Consider the following 24,020-nt stretch of genomic DNA (forward strand, 5'->3'; position numbering starts at 1 on the left):
TCCCATCCCCTTTCACATAGTCAGGTATTGTGAGTGCATCACCTCTTAGTCTCCAAATGACTTCTTTCGCTCGTGTCTCGTTTCCTAGAGCTCTGATTACAGACACGAAGGAAAAGCGCAGTACCCCATTTTTCCCAATTCAGAGAGAACAGCAGCTTGTATGATTCAATTCATGAATCATACGTGCTCTAGATGTGTTTCCATTTATTTTTTTGTGTTATGTAGCTGACTTATGTTTGGCCTTTGCTGTGCTATAACCTTGCAATTCTTTTCTACAAAAACAGATAGGTGTTCCCTATCCATTATTTCAGCAGTTCTGCTGAACATTTAGGTCCTGCCTAAATGTAGTGCCTTGCACTTGTCTACATTGGATTTCATCTTATTTTTTCTAGACCTCTTTATTGATTTGTTAAGACGTGCTGGTGGCAATAGACATAAAGCCATATCACACATCACATCACAGGCATATCACATTTTCACCTGTGTTTTCTGAGGACACGGGACTTGCGCAATCACACTGTTCTCTGTCACCTCCATCACTTCCTGAAAAACAGCTTTTGAACCACTTGGTTAATTTTGTCTAAATGTGACGAAAGAGGTCTCAAAGAATAACAGTTTTGTGAGAATCAGCAGCTGGGTAGAGAAGTTTGGAACTGCTTTCCTTCTCCAAGGGAAAAGCCTTTGGCGTGAGTACAAGCCTTGTGTGTGCTGTCTGTCCTGTTAGCTGGCTAATCAGTCCCTGAGCACTCCTGGGCCCGCCGCACACGCGTGGCTCCCAAGGATCAGGCAGAGCACATGCTCTACTTTGCTGTGCTGGTAAAACAGGGGAGAGGGGAGCACTGCGAGGAGGCCTCGGGGAAGAGCAAGGATTACACAAGACAGGGGTAGGAGCTACGGTTATTGCACCTGTGGGTCTGTAGGGACCGAGGACACGTAGATACAGAAAACCATGCTTTGTTAGTTCTGCTGCGCGAGGAAGAACTCATTTTCAGACGCTGGTATGGTGTCACTGGGATGCAGATAGCCTGTTTTTCCCCTGACTGAAGCGGACAATGGCTTACCATGAATAAAGTGGGTGCGTTCTCCGAGCCAATCTGTACAGCTTTAACAAGTGTTCTGCGGTTTTGGGGGACAGGGTGGGGGGCAGAGTTATGCTTAGATACCTACTGACGTTTTAACAGCAGCATCTACTGTACGTTCTCCTTCCCTTATCTCCCAAAGGAGGAGAATCAGATTTTCTAAATGTAAGTAACTTCCCATGCATTTAAAAGGATTAGGAACTCTTAACTCTGCTTGTGTGAAAACAGATTGCTCCATCACACTATACTGAGAACGAGCAGAATGCACGTTTGCATGCTTCTCTTGTGACCAAATGCAATAAAGTTTAACTAGAAAGAAATATTGACCCACACAAGAACAAGCTGAAGTATTTGAAAAAGCATTATTGAACAGCCTGCACTTTGTCCACGCGCTTTGCAAGCCTTTAAGCAAACATCCTTGTTCAGTTTTTTCTGCCCTTCAGAGTTGCAAAACACAGTCTGCCTTATTTAAAGCAGAAGCTAGAGGCATAGCCTTACTCCAGGAATAAAATACTTTGAATCCCACAGTGATTGTTACACCACGCAGTTAACAGCACCTACCAGCAGGAAAAAGAATGTATGAGTACAGAGGGCACGGACTATTACTCTTCATACTTACTGCCAGCTTCTCTAGTACTAACTACTTGAGAAAGATACGAATGCAGAATACAGCACAATATATTCCTGGAGGACCTGAAAATAGGTCAATCTTGAGACAGATAGAAAAGCATTATCATCTCAACAGGGCTAGATTTCAAAAAGCTGGATCTATTGGTTGCACTTTTCTCTAGCAGAAACAATCTTTACTCTGAATTACTTCAGGTTTGCTTGTAATTTTGTATTGTTTCAAAGTCATGAAGAGCCTATGACTTGTCATTGACTCTAATATCTGCTAGTTTTTAATACTAAAAAGCAATAGAAATTATTTGAAATGTGTCCGGAATTGCCTGTTCATTTCTGGTTTCTTTATGAAGCTTTACCTTAAAGATGTGATCGTTTGTAGATTATGAATTTAAAATACATGCTTTGCAAAACCAGTTGTGTAGGACACTGTGAAAGAAGCCTCTGTCCAGCTGGAAAGGAGTGTAACGCTATGACATGAAAAAATGTCATCTTTGACAGTGATCACTGAGGGAACACTCAGCCAAATTAGGAAGGAAGTGAGCTTGCTCTGCTGACCTGGGACATATACACCATGTACTTTGTAGAAGCAAAGACAGCAGTAACTGTAGTAATTTCGAACTACTAGATATGAACCTACTTAAAATTTCTAAGAGACAGTCTTCTCATTAAAGAAACAGAAAATAGTTTAAACTGAAGGGACCGAGTTCACTGTATCCGTTTTCCTTTAACAAGATTCAATTTTCAATCCCTGTCTCATCAGGGCTCAGTTTAAGAAAACACTTTTGAAAATAAAAGCAGTTACATATTCCAGAGCAAAATACGTTGCCTTCCACAGGCAGGATTATCTCAACTACCTAGTAAACCAAGTAATGCAATAAGCAAGTAAACAGGTGGTAGGTATCTTCAATCATACCTTTGGTTGCTGAGCACTGAATTCCACAGGGTCTTAGAACTTTCCAAAACATGAACACCCAAGCAAAGGAAAACAGTGAAACCATCAAATGGTAAATTGTGAAGGGCCTTCTTCAGTCAAGAAAGTGTTCTTCACCCATTAAGTATACTGCACAATACCATTCACAAATCTTTTTTTGTGCCTGTATGGGTGGATCAGTGTAACTACATTTTCAAGCCAGTATTTTAACAATTTTTTTAGTTTCTAAGGGGCAGTGGAAGTAAACATTCCTAAAAATGAAGCCACGTTTTGGTGGTTTGTATTAAAGAGACACATTGCTTACCCTAATGCTACCAAATCTGACACACGCAACAAAGCCTGTAGTTTCAACCCACCACATTCTAATTCCCAGATGGGAATAGCTAATTATTACTAATAATTCTTCTAACTCCCATAGGGGAATAACATGGTAATAACATAACTGGGGACAATCCATAAAGGTATTGTTCTAGGAAAATCTCTAGTTCAAAGAGGAATCTGCTCAGGGAAATCCTAGCGCATGAGCATAGCATCCTTCCAAAGATCAATTCATCACGCAAGCATATCCTAAGTACACATATCAAGAAACAGTCCTGTATAAAATACTTAATTGAAGTACTTTTCAAGGCTAAACCAGAATATTGGAAGTATAGCATTTATTTGTGACCACTTTTATACCTAGTGTTCTCCCCTACAGGTTGCTGCTACAGAAGGCCATAATCTCAAATTCAATACAGTAAAAAAAAAAAATGACTTGCTCAGCAAGCCAATATACAACGCTGCTGTGTCACCAATGCTGGTCCTGGGTTGAGGGAAGACCACAACTTCTCCTTCAACTGTTGTGTCTTAAGTTACCACTGTGGATGGTAAATAAAAATGAGGTGACTAAATACAGGGCTGTTGAAAGGCTTTTACTATACTTGTCATTTGCTTCCTCCTCCATGCTATTTGTTTGTCCTCCATGGCTGTTTCCAGCCCATCACTATGGAAAACTTTCAGCTACAGGATCCATGCAAAAGACAGCATACCAAGATGAATAAGACAGGACAAATAAATTTTTATGCAAATTTATTCATCAGCTTTAACAACAGTAATACATAAATCAATACTATGTCCAGCATAAGGTTGTATAATAAAATATGCTCTTCTGGTAAGATTGGTTTCTAGTGCGTACATTTTAAGGGCAGTTTTCATCCAGATTGGACACATTTTAAAAAAAATAAATAAATACAAGGCCAAAAATGCTTACTTAATGAAAGTCCTGCTAAGTAAGACTTCAGGTTCCACATTGCTTCAAAGCACTAATCAGTACAGGTGTCTGCGTACATCTTAGACTTATACACAAATAGGTTGTGCTCAAGCAGCATACATTTTTTGACATCTGACTCAGACCAATACACACAAGATTTCCAATTTAGACCTCTCTACTCTTCTTAAAGCTAGCATACACCTTTTTCTTTCTCTTTTAGGATTGTCTTGCTTTCTGGCTTTGTATCTGCACATGTGAATCCTAGCAACATTATGTGTACAAAATACAAAGGTCTAGTTCCCTCCCAACACTACTTTTTTGTCTTGAGATCCAGACTGCACTATCTAGTGGAACTATTTATGAAACAAATTGCTACTCAACTCAAATAAGACTACATTGCTCTTGGAAAAAAAGTAAATTTGGGAACAGATGGGAACACGGTACGCTCCCCACCTCTGTTATGTTTTTGGAGCTCTCTAGGGTTTCAGGAATACATCCTCTCTGGGATGTCTGGTGCTTAGTGCTACAGCATTCGGCTTTAGGCACACTGGGTTCTCTAGACTACAGACAGCCCACAAGAAGCTGCATTTTCAGCTTTGTTTCCCTGATGGCCAGCGAGTCAAATATCTACAGTGGCATTCAGATGTTCAAAGTGCAGTATAGAGGCATCCACTGACGTTTGGGCTACCTTTATTTATAATCAGCGATATTAAAATCTGGTCCCAATTTTGATTAGATACACATGAGAAAGCATATTTGGCAAATCAGATGTATTTTATTTACTAGCTTACTTATCACATATTGTTTGGGTATATTTGTTCTATGAATCTAGATAAGCTTGGGTTTTTTTGTCTTCTGACTTTTAAATTCCGCTGACAGCAAAATTCCCTTTTGCTTAAAAAGTTACACTTAGGATTGAGTCACAAATTTTAAAACTACTCTAATTAACATATTTTACTTCATTATATCAAAACCTGAAAGCTTGGTCAAAGTATAAACACTTATAAACCTAGTGAAAACATCCCTGAGAAACTTTCAGTAACATAGCTGTAATGATTAGGTTTTGGTCCATTAGAGGAGAAAAATTGTTACATCCAGTTATTGAATACTGAAGGCTACAAGTACATTGGATTCCCATTCATTGACTTTCACTCCTCTTACAAAATATTCCGAGACAAAAGCCGCTAGAGGTTTTTTTTACATTCTATTTAGCTTGATATATAATGTAATCATTACAAATTTTAAGATGAATGGCCTAAATTCAGCCCTGGTGTAACATGTTTAATGTCAATGGAGTTCACACACTTACATTCCAGGGCTGAAGTCTGGCAACACAAATGACTGTGGGAGGATAGTACCTAAAATAAAAAAAAAAAACCAAAACAACTTAAAAGTTACAGAGGATACTTTTCACAAGTTGCTGATGTATGTTTTTGCATACTACTTATTTTGCAAACAAACGTTTTACAAAGATTTAAGTTTAGAAGTTATACCATCATGCCATAGGAAAACTCAGAACACCACCGGGTTCAACTCTACTGAGAAAGCAAAGTGCATAGCATAGTTTCCACAAAAGTGCACATACAGTTAATGACTATGGAAGTACTGTTAGTATACATGCAGGGTAAAAAAAAAAACAAACAAACAAAAAAAAAACCAAAAAACAAAACCACACCCAAAACAAACAGCAAGAACTTCTTGCAAATCAGAGCAATATCATTCTTCATTGTTTTGAAGTTGCTTAACAGGGCCACACAGTCAAACATCTCATTGTTTTAGCACTATTTTAGAACAAACTAAGTCAAAATCCACATACACGTGAAACAGGTAAATGCAAGCAATCCACTTTTTTTACTTCTTTTGCCTGGGATACTAATAATTTTCCAATACATCAGGCTTTATTAGGGACAACAGCATTCAAAAATAAACTAAAGCTGCTTGTACTCTGAGGCAAAAACTAAGTTAGCCTTAGACATTATCTTTCTGTACCAGTACTCCTGACCTTAGCACTTTCTGCTACATAAAACCTGAGCAGACCTGTCATTTGCAATTAAAAAAGCCATGCTTTATAATGTTATATGAATAGCTTCTGCTAAGTGACGCTATGTTTTACTTGATATCAAGTGCAACAAAAGTGTAATACAATATACTGTACCTAGCACTCGCCTAATTTGTATTTGTAAGGAAACATGCAAAAAAAACCCTACAAAGGTGTTTCTGTAAAGTTAAACCAAAACAGATAGACTACTAAAAAGGTATTTTGTTAAAACACTGGAACTTAGAAGAGTCCACTTTGGGAATCCAAGAAGTATGTTTATATGAATTTGAGAAAATAGGGGAGCAGAACTGTTCATGCCAAGCGAAAAACAGAAAAACCCCACAAAACCAAATACTGTATATCAAGTTTTTCTGAAGCAACTAAAAAATAAACACTCTTGTTTTGCTCAATGAGCACAAGAATTGTTCCGAATTCATGAACAAACTGAGTATGTATAACCACTGAACAGTATCATGCCGTGGGGGTCGGCAACAGAATTCAACATTATCAATGCTGATGTTCATCATGATTGTTGATCAAATACTAGATGTGCAACTTGTGGGGATCCTTTGAAACACCTGCTGTCAAGATTCAACTAGGCTGCTCTCTGCCAAACAAAACATTTTTACAGGGTCACTGTAACACAAATTTAAACTCTCTTGGGACAGGTTCCTCAAACAGCTAAATTATGTAGTCAACTCTAGAGAAACACCTTAGACAGGGTCACAAAAGGCGGTAATGTATTTAACCATGATATTTTTGTAGCAAGTTAGTAAGAGAAGTGAATCCTTTCAGACAGTAGATGTATTACCAGGTGGTGAACTGTCAGAGACTGTTTTGGGATCAGGAGTGCAACAAACAAAGAGTTGTTTTCCCAAGCTTTTTTGGGCAAATCTGAAGTACATTATGTGGCCCATTGCAACAAAAGACACAGAAATAAGCACCAATAAGCCAAAAGCTTCAGGGTTTGGGGCCAAGATGACCATGATGAAGTGCAGTAAATCAAGAAGATAATTCATGGAGTTTTGGACACCATTTATGATGCCTCTTTCAGATTCTACCACGTTTTCTTGGAGCAACTGTGTGACAGTCAAATCAAAGGACCAAAGGCCTACAGAGAGAAAAAAAAAAAAAACACAGTTATCCATACCACTGGGCTTCTCATGGTAAGCTTTCATTACTGCCACAATTCAGTTCATACTTCCAATTACTCACTCCTGACAAAAATGTGTGCAACAAGCTAGCCTCTTGTCAGACTCAAACTGATTTCACACTGACAGCCAAAACAATTTACCTTCCCTTTACTAGTATTTCCTGAAATACATACATACATCTTGACGCATTAACTTGCCTGTCCCATCTTACTTCAACATGCATATCAAGCTAACAATGTTTTGCTCACTAGTTCCTTATTTCAATAGCCGTTTTACAGCTATTCACAGTGTATTCATGCTAGCTACAATTGCGAATTTGTAAGATGGTTGCAAAAAAAAATATCAAACACATTTTAAAATATGCAAAATACTTAATAATTCACAAGAATCTTGGTCGACACTAGCTTCTATACTGTTCTAGTCTATTAACGATTCAGTTTTAAAAGTTTATCTTGCGAACAAACTGAATACATGTAATTCAAGTATTTTATTCCTCCAAAATTCAGCAGAAAATGCAGAAATTAAGAGTACAAGAATTCTACAGGTGAGAATTACTGTTTGTTACATTTATGTATTTGACAGCCTCGCCTGTTGACAGATACTAACACCACACTAACCAGCAATTCCTCAAAAAATTAAGCTGTCATCCAAATCAAAGTTTCTGTTCTGAACTCCTTTGCTGGTCACAAGTTTAGAGGTTAGACAGTTTATTTAAAGAAAGAATTAATGTACTAAACTGCTAAGTTTTAATGTTTTCATAGCAGATGTATTTAGTTCTGTCTCCTATTAACAAATGGTTTTATTTGGTTGTGAAAGAAGATCATTTAGAGATGAGCATTCCAAACAACAAGTTACATTCACTCCCAATGCAGTAACTTTTCTCCTGTTAGTGATATATGATATGCAAGAAATCAGTACTGCAGTCTCTGCACTGGTGATACTATTGCAAGATCATTTCATTTTTATGTGAAGTGTGATGAATTAGCCTTAGAAATGCAATATAACACTTCCAACGGTAGCCTACAATTCTAAACTCAAATTTGTACTTAGTTGACAGGCACTGTAATTTTTAGAATTAAAAAGCAGTCCATAGATCAGATTTTAATAGAGACACAATACTTACCAACTCTAGCAGCAATGACTCCTGCAAACAGGAGACTAACAGAGATTAAAGGCACAGGCTCAGGACTCATCTCTGGGTCGCCGTTAGCAGGAGTAGTAGACCCGTTTAACAAGTTGGGCATTCCAGTTGCAAAAACCATCTCAGGCTTATCTTCTGGAGATGCTATAGTAGGTAATGGTTCACTTTCAAACAGCCTGGCACTGATGTCAGCAAATGGGGAAACAGACAAATCCATAGGACTTCCAGGCATGAATACAGAGATGGCACATAAGACCAGACAAGCAAACTGAGCAACTCCAGAAATAAGGCCCGTGCGAATCAGGCCACATTTGCGACGAAGCCAAGTGAAAGCTACTGTTCCCATGATTCCAGTGACTGCCGAGGCACCCATGAGGAGGCTTAGCACAGAGCCACTCAAGCCCTGAGTATATGCATAGCCTGTAGTAATACAATCAAAGCCCAGAACAGTCATATACAGAAATGCAAGACCCATGCCTGCAAGAAACACTGGCTGGTTGTAGTATGCAACCCATCCATCACGAAATGTGATGAAAGGTTCAGCAATCCGGGCACCGCAGCCGACTTCCTTCTCCTGTTGGGGCTCAAAGCCAGTTACATCTTTCTCAACAATTAACTGCACTCCTTCAGCAGGTTTCACGTCACTCTCTGTAAACAGAAAGGTAACTGTTAGATATGGTCCTGCCTGCAAAGTGCAGTGTAAACTGCGAGACAATTGTTTGCAGTTAGTAAGGTCACTGCTGCAGAATGCATCAGTTAAATTCTGCAATCAGCCTTCCTCCAACTACTTAAATGTTCTAAAGTGTCCTTAAATCCCACCTATATAGTAAGATCAAGTAAAGTTTAAATAAAACTCCTGCTTATTTAAACAGTGGTACGAGAATGCATAGCCTGCTTCTTTTTAATAGACTTGTGACCAAATGCTCCATTTCCATAAATTATTTGTTTAATGAATGCCAGTGTTAGTTGTCATTTTTACATAGCCTTGTATGTCCAAACGCACTAATCACAGAAAGCAGGGAATACTTAAACATCTGGGAACATCTCATGTCATGGTTGAAGAACCAAAGCAGAGATGCTTGCTGAAGCCTATGAAAGCCAAGAAGCTTTCAAAACTTGACTTCAAAGAAATCTCATACCATGCTTTTCTACAATTCCATTTTCACCCCCATTTAGGTGGCAGGCACTTCCACTGGTCACGAACAAAAATCCAGAAACCTACAGCAGTATTTAGATTAGTAATATGGATAGAAACGATACATATGTTTGGATACCTGAGCAGTGTTTTTACACTGTCAAGTTTGAAACAAACTCCATATATAGCAAGTGACACAAATAAAGTATTTTTAGAACTTTTAAAAACACAAGTCTTCTACTGAAATCAGTAGCTACTGCTACTGTACTGCTACTACAATAGCAAAAATTAAGAGATCCTTCCTACATATTGCCATTTGCTAAACGCTTCGCTCTTCAGGAGCATTCAAGAGCCAGTTCCAAAGCTACAGAGCCTTCTATGCTCTTTATCTTGCTCCCCTGTCTGAGGCTGCCATCAGCCTACTACAATAGCTTACTGGACCAGCTATTACCACAATGGATCTGCTGGCTGGCAGGAAGGTATGTCTCTTCAGCACTTTTAATAACTCCTACCTCACTATATAGTGAGCAAAGAACAGATTGCCAGCTAGCTTTTAAAGGAAAAAAAAAAAAAAAACAACCAAAGAATTCTTTATAACATTCCTTTAAAAAGAAAACAAATACACAACATATGAGCCCATAGCTTGAGCTTTCAGTAGTGCTCACATACTGCTGTCTTAAAATGTGAAAATGCTTGAGTTTTGTATTCCAGTATCTGACTGGCACAGTAAGTCTGCTTCTCAAGCAATTTTAATTTCTGCTATTAAGACTATGTAAAGTAATCTTAATATCAATTTCAAGGTTGCTTATAGTCATAGTCATCTGCACTGCAAATCCCAGCTGTTCAGCTTGGCCAAGGAAGCAGAGTAGAAGATGAAAGTAGATTTTTTTTTTTTCCTCCATCATTTCCTGCAGCATGTGGAACTCATTGAAGCATTATCACCTATTCTACAATCTCCTGAAAGCCTGTTAGTACTACGCATAACTAGAGATGAGTTGGCAAGAGTCCTACACAGGCTGTTTTGCTTTTAGATGCTACAGAGTGGAGGACTTTATTAGTTTATTAGCTATGCTGTAGATGGACAGGAGCATTCCTTGTGATCAGCCCTATATAACAGGGCAGACTTACTCTAAAGGACTAATTGAGAGCATTCATTCTTTGGCTGCCTTTTATGGGATTCCTCAAATTGCTGCACAAAGTATTGCTATTTAAGAGTCTCTGGTATCTATGTGCAAAACCTGAAACCTCAAAGCTATGAGTAGAAAGCCTCAAAGCAGTGTCTGTAGAAGGCAAAAGTCAGCATTTCAGTTTGACTGCCACAGTGAATATACTGTGAATTTCAACAGTTACTTTTGTGTTTTCAATACCTTTCTTTACATTCAACTGTTTCAGTTCCGATTCTTCAACTTTTGCAGATTTGAGAGCCAGAGTAGGGGTTTTCTGATAAACCTTCCAGAGCAGCAGGTATTCCACACACATCGACATCAGGTTCCATCCCGAAATGAATCCACAGCCAATCATCGGAGAGCCATATGTCATTATCTGGCCAACTGCCATTGGTGCCAAGATATTGGTCAACTGATCAATTCTTCTTATTGTGGCATTCATATCTGTCAGAAACGATTTTATGAAATTGGAGTAATTGCTGAACGCTTACAGTGAAATACTCAGTATCATAACCGAGGATTGCGTATGTATACACATCAAGCTAAAAAGTCTTGTTCCAAGTGTAAGCAGTTCCAGCAGCGTGAGACTGCTAACCAGAGGCACCTTTAGAGTGTTCCAGTGTTAAAAGTTTACTGCAACCAACCAAGGTGTTTGTAAGCCAATTCCCTACTCCCTGTCGGTTTTGCCTGCATGAGGTCTTCCAAATTGAGCATACTGTGTTTACAGTGGAAGTTTAATCCTGCAGGTAAAACTTAATCATGAGATCAGATTGCCTTTCCATCATAGTGACATTATGGACTCCTAAACCTATCTCTGTAACATTCAAACCTAGCATGCACAACTCTGGACATTCATAGGAATCTCACATGGTAGAATTCTTTCCTGCATAATACAAGAAATTTCCTATGTAATAACTTTAGCAATTACCATCTCCCAGTACTGGACCATCTATTTCTTAATCTCCTCCATGGAATTCTAGTAACTGGTGGCCACAGTACCCACTGTGATACCAGTGGACCTTTGAAATGGCTTTAAATTTCCTTATTGAGTCACACTGGTTGATGGCAGTTGTAGGCATTCTCAGACCTTACTGAGCAAAGTCCTCACTACTTTCTGTTCCACACTTTGATGTTCAGAGTCAAAACAAGCAGCCTGTTCTTAGCATGAACACATCTTCCACTTGCTGGATGCGTCACCCTGTCCAATCTTATCCGCTTTAGTGTCATCACACCCTCTGGGTTCCTGTAAAGTTTCCAATTAATCGTGCCATCGTTCCACTCCAAAAAGTTGCTAGATGCTCAATGGTTTTGCGCATCAGGGCTTCAGGCTGCTTAGAAGTACATCTCAAAGCCATTTTAGAGTCCTATTATGAAATTAGAGCTTTTGAAAAGCAAGTGAAACCGTATACCAGTGTGAAGCTGCTTTTCTGAATCTGTGGAGAATTACTCCTTGCTATTCAAAGAAATGTTTAGGTTATTCTATTTAAAATTCAAAGTCAATTCAACTTTAACTATTTGACTGATGGTTAACTAAGATGAGTTAAGTTAAATACTTGCATAATATTTGGCTTTAGAAATTCCAAGAACTGAGCTTTGGTTTTTTGAGTTGAGGAAGGCTAATATTTCCAATCAGGAAAAGTACAAAGTAAGAGTGAATGGAAAAAGGAATCAAGGACAATAAAAAGGGGGAAGCCAAGGCAATTTTTTATTTCCCTGTTCCACTAACTTACTTAACCAAGGCTCCTCTTCGAGGAAAGGTAACAGTGCAGAGATACACAACAGTATTTAATGCAAAGTCAATGCTGGCATTTAATTTTTTAAGTTAAGGAATTTCAACAGCCTCCAAGTTACACTCTGATTAAACACATAACCCCCCTATTCATCCTGGAAGATCCTTTAGATAGACCTGTTGAACTAAGGTGCTTAGTTTGGTGGGTTTTTTGTTTTTAAATTAAGTTGCATGAGAATTTAGAGTAATCTCTTGTCTGATTTTTCAGTACAGAATATAAGTGGTCATACAATTCTGTCTGAGCTCATGAAGCAGCAGAGAAGCAGAACTGCCTTCCATGCAGCAGCACTCTGCAGGTGTGATCTGTACCTCATTTCATGTGTATTAAGTAGTACAGGGATTGGGGAGATTTGCTAATTAAGATCTGTCACAAGAAGACAGGTTAATGAGAACCATTAGAACTTTAAGGCTTTTATGGATAGATTAGATTTTTCTACTTGTAATTCAGATGCATAAAGAAAATTAACCTGTACTGCTGCTCTAAAAAAGGCATGACCTACAAAGGCACTGCAAGGACAAAATAAAAGACTATGGTAGAAAATTTATATGCTGGGAAATGGAAGCAAGATGCTTTTTATACATCTAAGAACTAACTTCTCCTGGATGAGATGGGGAAATAAGATTCCTTCATTGGAGATAAACATCAAGAATAAATCTGCAATATAGGACTCAAATCTCTAAAAGGACTCTGGCACATAAACTGAACTTCATAGGCAATTTAGGCAATTAATAAAAAATTAGAGTCCAGAAGCTGAAATGCTGTCTAGGCCTGAAGGTATCTAAACTCCTCAAGTGCGAGCTATAAATGTCTTGGCAACGTTAAACTGCTCTGTGTCTTCTTTGCACTTCAGTATCAGTTCCTCTATCTGGGAAGGCTTAAATCCCCTTACAGGGTTGATTCAGAGCCCATATAGCCTGTTCATCACAAAGAATGCTGCTTCCCATGCCATCTGTTACAATCAGAGCAGCAGCATAGCCAAAGATCAGTCACACATCCCTTACTGTGAGTGGCCTTGCAGCTAGCAGTAGCCCCCAGCAAAGGAGAGTCAGGTTCAATGCATCCTTGGGGAGGACCCCAAGCAATCTCTCACATCCAAGTAGTGTCAAGGCCACCAAGCTGCAGTAGAATTTGAATGGGAACTCATTCGCTTTCCTAATAATGCCATGCTACTGTGCAAGAAAGGGGGAAAAAGAAAAACATTCCCTAGGTGAAAAAGAAGATTAAGTCTGTAGTCTAATACCAAAGGTATCGGATGTCAAGGAATACAATACAGAGCTTTCAGTTCCAACTGAAGAAGCATTCACAGCTCTGAGTTAGACATCTAATGCTAGAAAAGTGCAAGATTTCAAGTATATCTGCACGTACAGCATTTCCTACTGGCAACTTCCTGATCCACCTACTTTACTGTTCTGGACTTCATTCTCATGTATCTCTTTCTTTGATCCCTATGTGAGGAGCCCAGTTACGCAACAGTTTTCTGCTTCATTCCAGGGACCTAAAAATAAAGCATTGCAACACTTGGCTTTAAGTGCCTGGAAGTTAAATAGCTTTTCTATTAAACACTGGTTATTTGATTTAAGAGCGTGGTGTATGTTTATTTGTTCAGCAAGAATAAAGTTTTCCTGACAAAGCTGCAGTAGGACTAAAAGGGGAACAAAACAAGTTTAGGGATGAATTTTAAAAACTGAACTGTAATCACAACAGTAATTTCTAGTCTTAGTTAAGTTCAGTCCACAACAGGGAAGAGGAAAATAAAGGCTGCCCTTTTTATCTGCTGTTTTCTTATAATCTGGAACTCAAAGATGCGCTGACCTCTGTAAAACTCTAGCTTGGAAAATAAAACATTTAAGGCATTAAAAAGGCAACATGTTTCACCTGCCAGCTTGCTTCTGTCTTCCCCTGCAACCACAACAATCCAGTCCCTCTGAATTGTGATCGCTGTGGCAGTGCTGGCCAAATTGGCAATATTTGCTATTGTGATAACCAGGATATAGCACACCGTCTAGAGAAATGGGGGAAAAAGTTACAAGGTAAGAAAATTGATGAAGGCAGAGCTCCACTCCTACCCTGTACAACCAGAAAAGACACTTTCACATTTGAATCCATACATTTTACCATTATTCTTCAGATAAAACAATACCAAGTCTACTTTACAATTCTTGGCAGAAAACAATCACCTCTGTTTACCCAACTAGCTCAAAGTTTCATTTGCTAGTTTTAGCTCACAAGAATGTCTTAACAGACTAGAGAGAAAAATAAAAAATGATCTGCCTCCCATGCTCCCCAAAGTTTCTTTGTAAGTTAATTCCTTATTAACAAGTTCAAGCACTCACAAGAAGCCATCCATGGTATAAGGTCAAAAGCTGTGTCTTAAACAAGAAGACAATCATCAGGATAATACCACACAGGATGACAGACGCGTTCTGTACAACCAAAGATGTCTGAGCCACTGTTTTAAATCAAAACAGAAAACAACAGTTATGAACATAAGAATGACGTAACTGTAAGCTTAAGGAGGTTATAATTAAGGAACATGCACAGATTCTTTAAATGTTTTTGTTTTCCTATTCTCCCCCCAAAATATAAGTGGTAAAACTATACTTCATATTACATTTTGAATCTTCTATTGTCTTACAGAAACAAGTTAACGTCTGATGTGACTTTGTAGCTCTTCGCAATTCATAGCTCTTAACAATTTACAGCACAAGTAAGTCTCAATCAAAAATCAAGCTACCTATTTAAATGCTGACACTATTTTTAAGGGGGTAAAAACAAGACTTAGCTTGAGTCTCTAAAATTCATCTTTGGCATACCATGGAAGTGACGCTATTTTGTAAACTCTTGGAAAGTAAAAACGTGTATGAAGAACTTGATGCCATGTTACTGATAAACAGACTAGAGCACACATATTTAAAATATGTAAAATGCAAATGCAGTGCATGTTTACATTTAAGTGGAAGATGTTTGTATCCGGGCAGAAAACAACAAATAATATGAATGTATGTTAGTATTAGACTGTTAATGACTACAGACTGAGTTCTTTAAGTTACATGCTTTTGACCTTTTGCATTTCTACACATCACACAGGTTTAGCCTTAGTGAACACAGAGTGATGTAAAACTGTTTTCCTTTGTATCTTTGTATAATCATTACCACTGAAACACTACCCTTCTTGAAAAAAACTGAGCAAGCCCCATTCTCATATTTGACTGGAGCAGCTAATTCTAGCTTTATCTTTTTACATTAATTTGATCCATCCTTAAGTAAATAACCTGCTCTAGGCATCTAACCTTTGAGCCTGGAGTTCTTGTCCACCCAGTCTCCAATAATGGCTCCAAGGAGAAGAACTGATCCCGCCACAACCAGTCCATACACTGCAGTCAGGAGTAAGCTGTTTCCATAAAGTTCAACCAGGAATACAGACACGGCAAAATGCCACATACGATCTCCCTTTAAGAGTAACAGAGAGTACATACACAACATTACTATTTGCACTTTGCAAGCACACAAGCCGACTATTTTACTAATGCCCTGACAAAAGTCTGCATTAAAATAAACATGTTATATATGCAGCAGTGGCATGTGGGTTTTTTTTTTTTGTTTGGTTTTTTTATTTAGTTATTGGGGGTTTATTTATTTATTTATTTAGGGCTTTTTTTAATGACTACATCCTGTCACCATTGTTTTTATCCCCGTATCACTCAGATCATTTGTCCTAATCAAGTGCAACATTACAGCTTGCAATACCATGTCAAAAATCCCAAGTATTTTCCCTTATAGCATTACAGGACAAAGTCTGTTACCTGCCACATCCAACAAGCCTCAGAAAGATAGATTCCCCAGCACAGTTCAATTATCAGCAGAGTTATTGATTACCAGTACTATTTAAATAACTTTTCAAGACAGCAGTTTGCTCTTAGGTGATCAAAGCTTAAATGCTGCTTTAAAACACAAGAGCCAGTCAAGTCAAAGCAAGTCATAATATAATTCAAGATAGACATGGGTAAATCAAGGAAGCTGTTATCCTAAATGTTAACTGAAGTTTCTGAAGTCAGTGGACTTACGCTTTTAATAATGTTTAGCATCAGCATATTACTAAGAGGCAGGGTATCAGAGCTCATTTAGCCTAACACAAACTCATTGCTAGCTGAACCTGTTTAGCCCATTGCTAGCTTAACCTAGGGCTCAGAATACAGAATTTTCATGTTCTGATACTACTTACTACAGGTTAAAAAAAAAAAGCCCAAAATGCTGAACATGTTTAAGTGCGGTAATTTTCATACTACTCAAAACATTTTTAGGTTTGCTACCGAACAGACCTGTGGCTTGCTAACAAATAAATCGAGGCATTTTTTTGTCACATGATGGGAGTCACATCTCACTTGTATTTTTAAACATATCACAAGATACCTGCTACAGAAAATGCTTTATGTAATCAATAACAAAGCAGATGAATAGAAATCATTCATACTATGCTAGGGCACACAGCTTGTTTAATAAAGGTTCCTAATGTTAGTCTTGCATAAACCAAACACGAAACTGCTGCCTTTTCTTCTGCTGCCTTATCTAAAATAAGCAATTGCTATGCGATACATCAAATAGTACAAATTTCTAAGGACCTCAAATATCCTGAAGGGCTGAGGGAGGTGTAATATAAAGCACTTTTAAAAAGCAAAGTCTGCCAAATCTAACATACCATATAGCACAGCAATCAAGAGATACATAAAAAGCATGCTTTCTGGAGGATCAAAATAATTGCAAAGTTTGATTAAAGTCTTCAACGCAGTATAGATGCACAAAAAGAATTCACCTTTTAATGTTTTTGAAGCTCTCTGAAGGAGGTTTCTTCAAACACTGTAATGTGTAAACATTCATATTTGTTTCCTTAACCATAGGCAGAAAAATAACTACATCCCAATCATGTGGGAAGAAAAGTTTCACCTGTTCAAGGAAAAACTCTGGGTATTTTTTTTGTTTTCTAACTAAAACCAATGAAAAAATGCAAATATAAGCATGATCAGCTTAAATGTGCCCTCTCGTATATAATAAACCATTTTTCACTCTCCAGAGACACCTCAAGTCTTCTGTAAAATATGTTCCATTTATTCCATGGCTAGAAGTATGTATAAAGTATTCCAGCAACTAAAACACAGGGATATAATTTTCCAAGTCTAGCATTCATTTAAACTTAGTATGACTTGAGGTACCTCCTTACTGAATTTCACTTAAAATACATGTAGGTGGATTAACTAAGTTTTTATTAGCCTGGGTAACTGTTTATTAAGGTAGAAAAATAAGCCAAAAGAGTACTTTCACATTACAATTTTGTGACAGAAGTTTAGTTTTTTTCTTTAGGCAGAGATGTTTCAGTTACTGAATTCTGACAAGATAAAGAAGGCTTTATTAAAAAAAAAATGTAAATATGCAAAGGTCAGTGGCAGCCACTACTGTCAGAGTGAAAAATCTGGTCGCACTTGAAACTCACAGAAAGATTCCTTTGACTCCAGTGAGATCGTGATTTTGCTATACAATTCATTAGGAGCCTGTGAACGCTGTTCAACCTTATCTAACGCATTTACCCAGAGTATTTAGATCAGGCCAATCCACACAGATCATTTTTGGGGTAACTAAAGCTATTGCAACCTGGAAGAATGAATTTCTTTCAAGAATTGAAAACCATAAAGAGCAACCAAAGATAAATCAGTGTCTCAGAAGGGCAGTATTAGTGAATTACAGAGGTTTGAAGCAGGTATGTAATTTCAAGCTAAGATCTACTGAAATTTAAACAGTAAATACTGCCTTCAGAAATGGGCAAAGCCTTGATTATACACACTTCATTCCACTTTAAAATGTCTCAAAATGTGTATATTTCAACTCTTTTAAATAAATAACTACAGCTGTTTAGCCTCACCATCCTTTAAGATGGTTCCTCCTCTTCTGTCACTATAATTATAATTATCTCAGACTGAACATACACAATCCCATCTCAGAACTGAAGCCAAGTTAAGCCGCAGCCACACTACTGCCATGCCTCCAGAGGTCCAAGTGGCACAGATAAGGCTGTGAAGTTGCAACTGATCTCCTGGCAAGCATTAGGCATGGCACCAACAAGGTGAACCCAGTTTCATTCTGTTCTTTCTTTAGTGCAACAGCGTAAGGTCTGGGACTCCAGTTCAGAACCGCAGTCCAGCCTATTAAGATCACTGAGGCCAAGCACACATTCAAATGCTTTGCTGAACCTAAGACATAGCCTAGACTTTGTTCAAACCTGAATATTTGTGGAGATGTGACACGTTTAATCATTTACAGCTTCCCTCTGTATTTGGGAATGGCTTAGTAAAACAGAAACCAAATTAGCTCTCTCAACTACAGCAAAAATCACATTTCCATCAGGTTTCCTATTGTGGACATAGCCATTCCATAACAAAGATGATTACTTTGAGTTCTGAAGATTAAGGCGGTTGTTTACTGTTCCTGTTAGCAAAACCATTCAGTCTACAGGAACACTAAAGCTTAGGAGATACAAAAGGTGCAGTCCTGCACCTAGTTCTGTCGAAATATGGTGTATTTCTGTTGTTTCAGCAGGTTTGGTTGGGGTTTTTTTGAGTCAAGATTTTCAGCACAAAACACATTGGAATAAGGAGTATACTATTAATATTGTTAAATCAAGCTGAGTAGACATCTTGCAGTCCAATGTTTGTTATAGTGTGCGATATTATTTTCAAACTCTGCTTTGTCATCTTTACTCATGTACTCTGAGCGCAGTCCCACTGCCGAGCTTTGAAGCGCTCGTCAGAGAGGAGTAAGCAGTGTTGCCTGAATCGCCGGTTAGGCTCTTTGTGGGTATTACTGACAAAAAAAACTGCGGCAGGTAACAACCCTGGTCTCTGAAAAGCAGTGAGCCAAAGAGAAAACACTGCCACTGAGCTCCTTCAATAATATTAATAATTGCTAAAATATTGCACTTGTTTAAACAAGCATTTGATACCACTCCAAGCCTTCTTCCATTAACAGAAACATCAATATGACCTTTCAGGTTGGTGAAAGTAAGGAGCTGCCAAAGTTAGGCACGCAATGTTGTAACTGTATATCAGCCATTTTTCAGTGCTATACAAAGCACAGTCCAAATCCATGACTAAAAACAAAACAGAGAATATCAGGAAGGAAACCTTCCACTTGATTTTTTTGATCAAGCCATCGGATGGAGGCTTAATATTGTATTAACACATACATATATTCTTAATTTTATTGTATGGAATAGAACCACACTGTCCATTTTCAGCATGTTTTAAGATTTTTTTAAGTACCTTTCAAGTGAGTAAAAATGGTGTAGTAAGTTTCTACACAGGAAAGCACTTCAGAAGGCAAACATTCTGACAGAAAGACAGACATCCCCCTGACACTCTCAACAGGTTTGCTAAAGAGTGTCAGTAATGCGTCCATTGTAAACATGGAGTATTGCCCATTAGTTAGTGTAGTAAGCATACAAGCCCTTCAAATACATGTTGCAATGGACTGTGCTTCATTTCTTTCACTCAGAGCTTACCCTCTAAGGAGTCTCACTGGTTCTGTAGTTACTTAAAACCATAAAAAGGTACAGAACCAGATTGTCAGGAAAGAGAGTACTGCACTACTCGGCACTAATGAAAACTTGAAACCACTGCAACTACGAAGACTTTTAGCAGCAAGGTGTTGTAAAGAGACCTCTGTCTTTGTGGCTACTTTGTGAAGATTTTTTTGGAAAGTACCAATAATCAGGTAAGTCATAGCTAGATTAATGAAGTCCTCCTTCTCCCAGGCCAATATTTTACTTACCCAAGTGGACAGCGCATGTCCAAGATAAAGAAGAAACTTTGCAGACGTAAAATAGGCAACCACAGATCCTAAATGAGAAATAAGAAACAAATGCTAAAGGAGGTTCGGGCACACCCACCACGTTTCGCTACACACCGGGTACTATTCGCTGCCGTGGAGGAGCCCAACATCGCTTTCCAAGCGAAGCTGCCACCGGGACACGCCGCGTTTCGGGGCGGCGGCCGCCTCTCCGGAGCCCCCCACCCGCGGGCAGCACCGCGCGGCGGCCTCGGCGGGGCCTCTCGCCCCCCCGTCCCGCTCATCCGCGCCCGGCAACAGAGCGAGAGGCGCCCCGGCCGCCCCCGCCGCCGCGCACTGACCGCAGGGCCGCCGCTCGCCCGCCGGCTCCGCTCCCCGCGCCATGCTGGCCCGCTCAGCCGCTGCCAGAGCCCGATGCCGAGAGGAGGCGGGGGGACGCGCGGCTTTGCTCCGTGTTGCCTTCCCCGACTTAGCTAGCACTGTAGCTGAAGTCGGAAAGCCTTAGCCTTATGCCCCGCGGGCGGCCGGGGACGCTCCGCCGCGGAGGGGCCGAGCGAGCGCCGCACGACGCCCGGCTCGGTCTGCGCGGCCTCGGCTGCCGGAGGCGCCGATGCTGCGGGCTGGGCGCTGTTCCGCGCACCGCCCTTTGTAGGCGGTGGCGGTTACCGCCCCCCACCGGCCCGGCCCGCCCCGGGGGCGGCCCCCGGCCCGGCCCCGCCCACGCCCCGCTCCGACCCGGCCCGACCCGGCCCAGCCCGGCCCAGCGGGAGCAGCGCCCGAGGGGCCGCGGGGCGGCCGGCGGGGTGCTCGGCAGGCTGGGGTTGCTGCGGTCGGGTACGGGACCCCGAGCAACAGGAGACCCGCCTGAAAACCGTCATAACGCGCTTTCGGTACTGTGGGCCACAAGTCTCCTTCGTTTGGTTTGGGTCCTTGTTGATTCTTGTTGTTGCCTTTTTATTTTATGACCTTTTAAAAAACGTGACATTCTTGAACGTTCGATTTGAAGAAGCTGGGGTTGTAAGATAAGCACCAAGTATCACAAGACACCTGCAAATGACAGTGCTCCCAATTCATCGCCTTCCAAAAAAACCCAACACAACATTTAATGTCTTTAACTGAAATAACCTGCCGTTCTAATGAGATGGTGCAGAGTTCACTCACTCGATGCTGGCTCAGCCTGTCTGCTGCAGATCAAGTATCCCCGTTCCTACCATAAATACTTTTTTTGCACCCTATGTGACCTATTTTTGGTATTGACCACCAGCAAAACCTGCATTTTTACATAACTTAAAAAACAGTCAAAATGTACATCAGGTTAGTTTTCTCAGGATGCTATGAAAATAATTAAGAAGTATCTGTCTCTGTACTTCAGAAAACATAATGATTTCTCTTGGTTGCCAGGGCTGAAATAATTTTTTCATTGTGTAATACTGCAGAGTTCCCTCCTATATGTGTAGAATTGCTTCTGGTTTGGGCTTCTTTTTTTTTTTTTTCTCAAGTATATAGGCCATCCCAGAAGTAAATGCCTGACGTAACAGACCAATAATCTGTTCTGGTTTTGCTACTCCTGTGATCTTGTTCAAAGTATTTCTTGTATTAATTAGATGACTTTCTATGCATGAATCATGGTTTATCCTTTGCATAAAGGGAACTATACCTTGGGAAAAAGTAATACGGAAATAAAAATTCATATAAACATAGGAAGCCTAAAATGACTATTTTAATGGGATTGGTTACCCTAGGTGAGTTAAGTGTTTCTTCTTATAGTATGTTCCATAGAAAATGCAAAAAATCTTTTCTCAGATTGGTAGCAAAAGCAGAGGAAATTTTCTTGATGGCTTGTCATATAAGCCTTACTGCTTGAACTGTATGCTTCTTTACTAACAAATAAAAAGATTTTTTTCCTAAAACTTAACATTTTTAATATTATTAGTCCTTATTAAATAAATAACGTACAGTATATCAAAATCAACTGATACTTTCTTAGTTTTAAGTCTATTAACTGTCAGTGCTTGCATCTTTACTGACAATTTTGGTGCACTGAATTAACTCGGGTTTCTTCTGAAGCAAGGCTCTGATTAGTGTCCAAGTTACTTGCACCTTAGGCAGTAAGGTGACGCACAATTTCTAGCAGCACTGTGAGAAGCCTGTAGTGGTCCACACAGGGCAACGCATTTCACTTGTATCTTTTCTAGCCCTCTCCCTGGTGGCACTTCTGGCCACTGTCACAGTTTGTTTGCTGGACCAGATAGCTCTGGGGATCTAGTCTGCCAGGTACCATACATAATACAGCAGCAGAGCTGGATCCTAAAGAGATTTACTCTCCATGCAATGACACTAGGAACACTTACCAGAAAAGCCCTGCTGGTTAGACCCTATTTTTGTTACTAGAGAACAACTTGGATGAATTACATTTTAAATAACCATTTCTGATGGAATGCTTGCAGTACTTTACCTGTGCCTTGGATTATATACCGGAAATCATCACCCTCATTATTTTTTCCTACAGGACAACTCGTCTTTTTTATGATATTTAAGCCATGAGAAAAGGGCAAGAAAACGTACCTACCATCCTTTGGAATATAAAAAGCAATAGTTCCCATAAGTCTGAGATTTCTCAGACAGAAGTATGTATAGTCTGTCCAGTGTATACAGAGTGAATCTAATGTGTCCATGAAATATTTAATTTGGTGGATATCAGTGAAAGACTGTACTGTATGCAACGTAGAGTTGAACTGCACACAATGAAGTCAGCCTGTCCAGAGTGCACAATGTATGATGCAAATGATTTGCATAGTGCAAATAAACCATGCAGTTCACATACTGTAGGTCATGTATGTCCCAGATGTACAGACTCACTGAAAATCTGATGTAGAGTTAACCTGCCCCGGTAAGTACAGTAAGTACCATCCGGAATTTGTTATATCTGAAGGGAGTAACAGCACCTTTTCCAACAATTTGCCTGCCAAATATCCAGAGGTCCTAGACATACAGCTAAAAGGCCATAGCTGATTTATGATGCATTTGTCTACTTCCAAAAGCAGCGGAGTTGGCAGGCAGGGGAAATCCATAGTTTTTCTCCTGAATTTGCGACCACTTTTCTGCATGATCTTTCCCCAGGGGCTTATTAAAATAAGTCTGTTGTAAGGTTTCTTTCCCTGTCAAACAGGGAATAACAGAATACTCCTTACAAGACCAATGCTAAACCTAATACACTAGCTTGAGCACTTTGATATTTACATCTAAGATGCTGCTAAAAGAGTCCCAAATATTCTTATTAATACTTCACTAAATCCAAATTTTATTATGTTGCTTTGTGAAGCCCTTGTGAATATTTTTAAAGAGGCAGCTCTTGTTTCAGGTTGGCTGGCTCACTGGAGTCTTTTCACCACAATATTTACAGATTTCAGATGCATTTAGGGAGGTGTTTAATAGCTGGAAGCTGTATGAGAGGAGTTACCAGTTTTACTTGGTAAAGACCCGACTCAGCAGTCTTACAGCAATAATTTACATAATGGGACAGCATACCAGCCGTGGATTTGAGCCCAGGTCTGACTAATTGTCACTAGCAGAGTGGAAGTGGAGACAAAAAAGTGGGATTTTGGAGACAAGTGTTGACCAAAACAGTAAGACAACCTTACTATGCACATAACCCTGGCTTTCCACCACTTTTTGGAATATACATGTTTGTGGGCAGCCCGAGAGCATCTTCTATTGCAAGGCCAGCCCTAGCCTCCTACTTAATAACTTGATGTTCTTACCTACACTTCTGCTTTTCCTATGGGAAGGCTTAACCATTTCTTTTATTACTACTTTTCCAGATTATTAGATAGTACAATTTATCTTTGTTTTGTTTATTTTCAGGTGAGGAAAACCCGTT

At 39.5% G+C, this 24,020-nt stretch overlaps 1 protein-coding gene across 1 annotated transcript; it reads right to left on the bottom strand.

Annotated features, from left to right (window-relative positions):
• Positions 1-3,685: 3,685 nt before the first annotated feature.
• On the bottom strand, positions 3,686-20,762 carry SLC40A1 (solute carrier family 40 member 1). The gene is made up of 8 exons (XM_074594511.1): positions 20,482-20,762; positions 20,123-20,190; positions 15,598-15,757; positions 14,641-14,756; positions 14,183-14,309; positions 10,719-10,961; positions 8,199-8,864; positions 3,686-7,032 (listed from the first exon to the last, which is right to left on the bottom strand). The coding sequence occupies exons 1-8, from the start codon at positions 20,522-20,524 to the stop codon at positions 6,713-6,715; spliced, it is 1,743 nt and encodes a 580-aa protein (XP_074450612.1). The 5' UTR covers positions 20,525-20,762; the 3' UTR covers positions 3,686-6,712.
• Between the last annotated feature and the right edge of the window lie 3,258 nt (positions 20,763-24,020).

The sequence above is a fragment of the Larus michahellis genome, chromosome 7 (assembly GCF_964199755.1).
Source record: "Larus michahellis chromosome 7, bLarMic1.1, whole genome shotgun sequence".
NCBI lineage: Eukaryota > Metazoa > Chordata > Aves > Charadriiformes > Laridae > Larus > Larus michahellis.

Coding starts and splice junctions, on each gene's coding strand:
- SLC40A1 (XM_074594511.1), bottom strand. CDS start 20,524: ATGGCGCGGGGAGCGGAGCCGGCGGGCGAGCGGCGGCCCTGCG. Junction 15,758..20,122: donor GACATGCGCTGTCCACTTGG/GTAAGTAAAATA, acceptor TTACTCTTAAAG/GGAGATCGTATGTGGCATTT. Junction 10,962..14,182: donor AGACAGAAGCAAGCTGGCAG/GTGAAACATGTT, acceptor CGTTTCTGACAG/ATATGAATGCCACAATAAGA.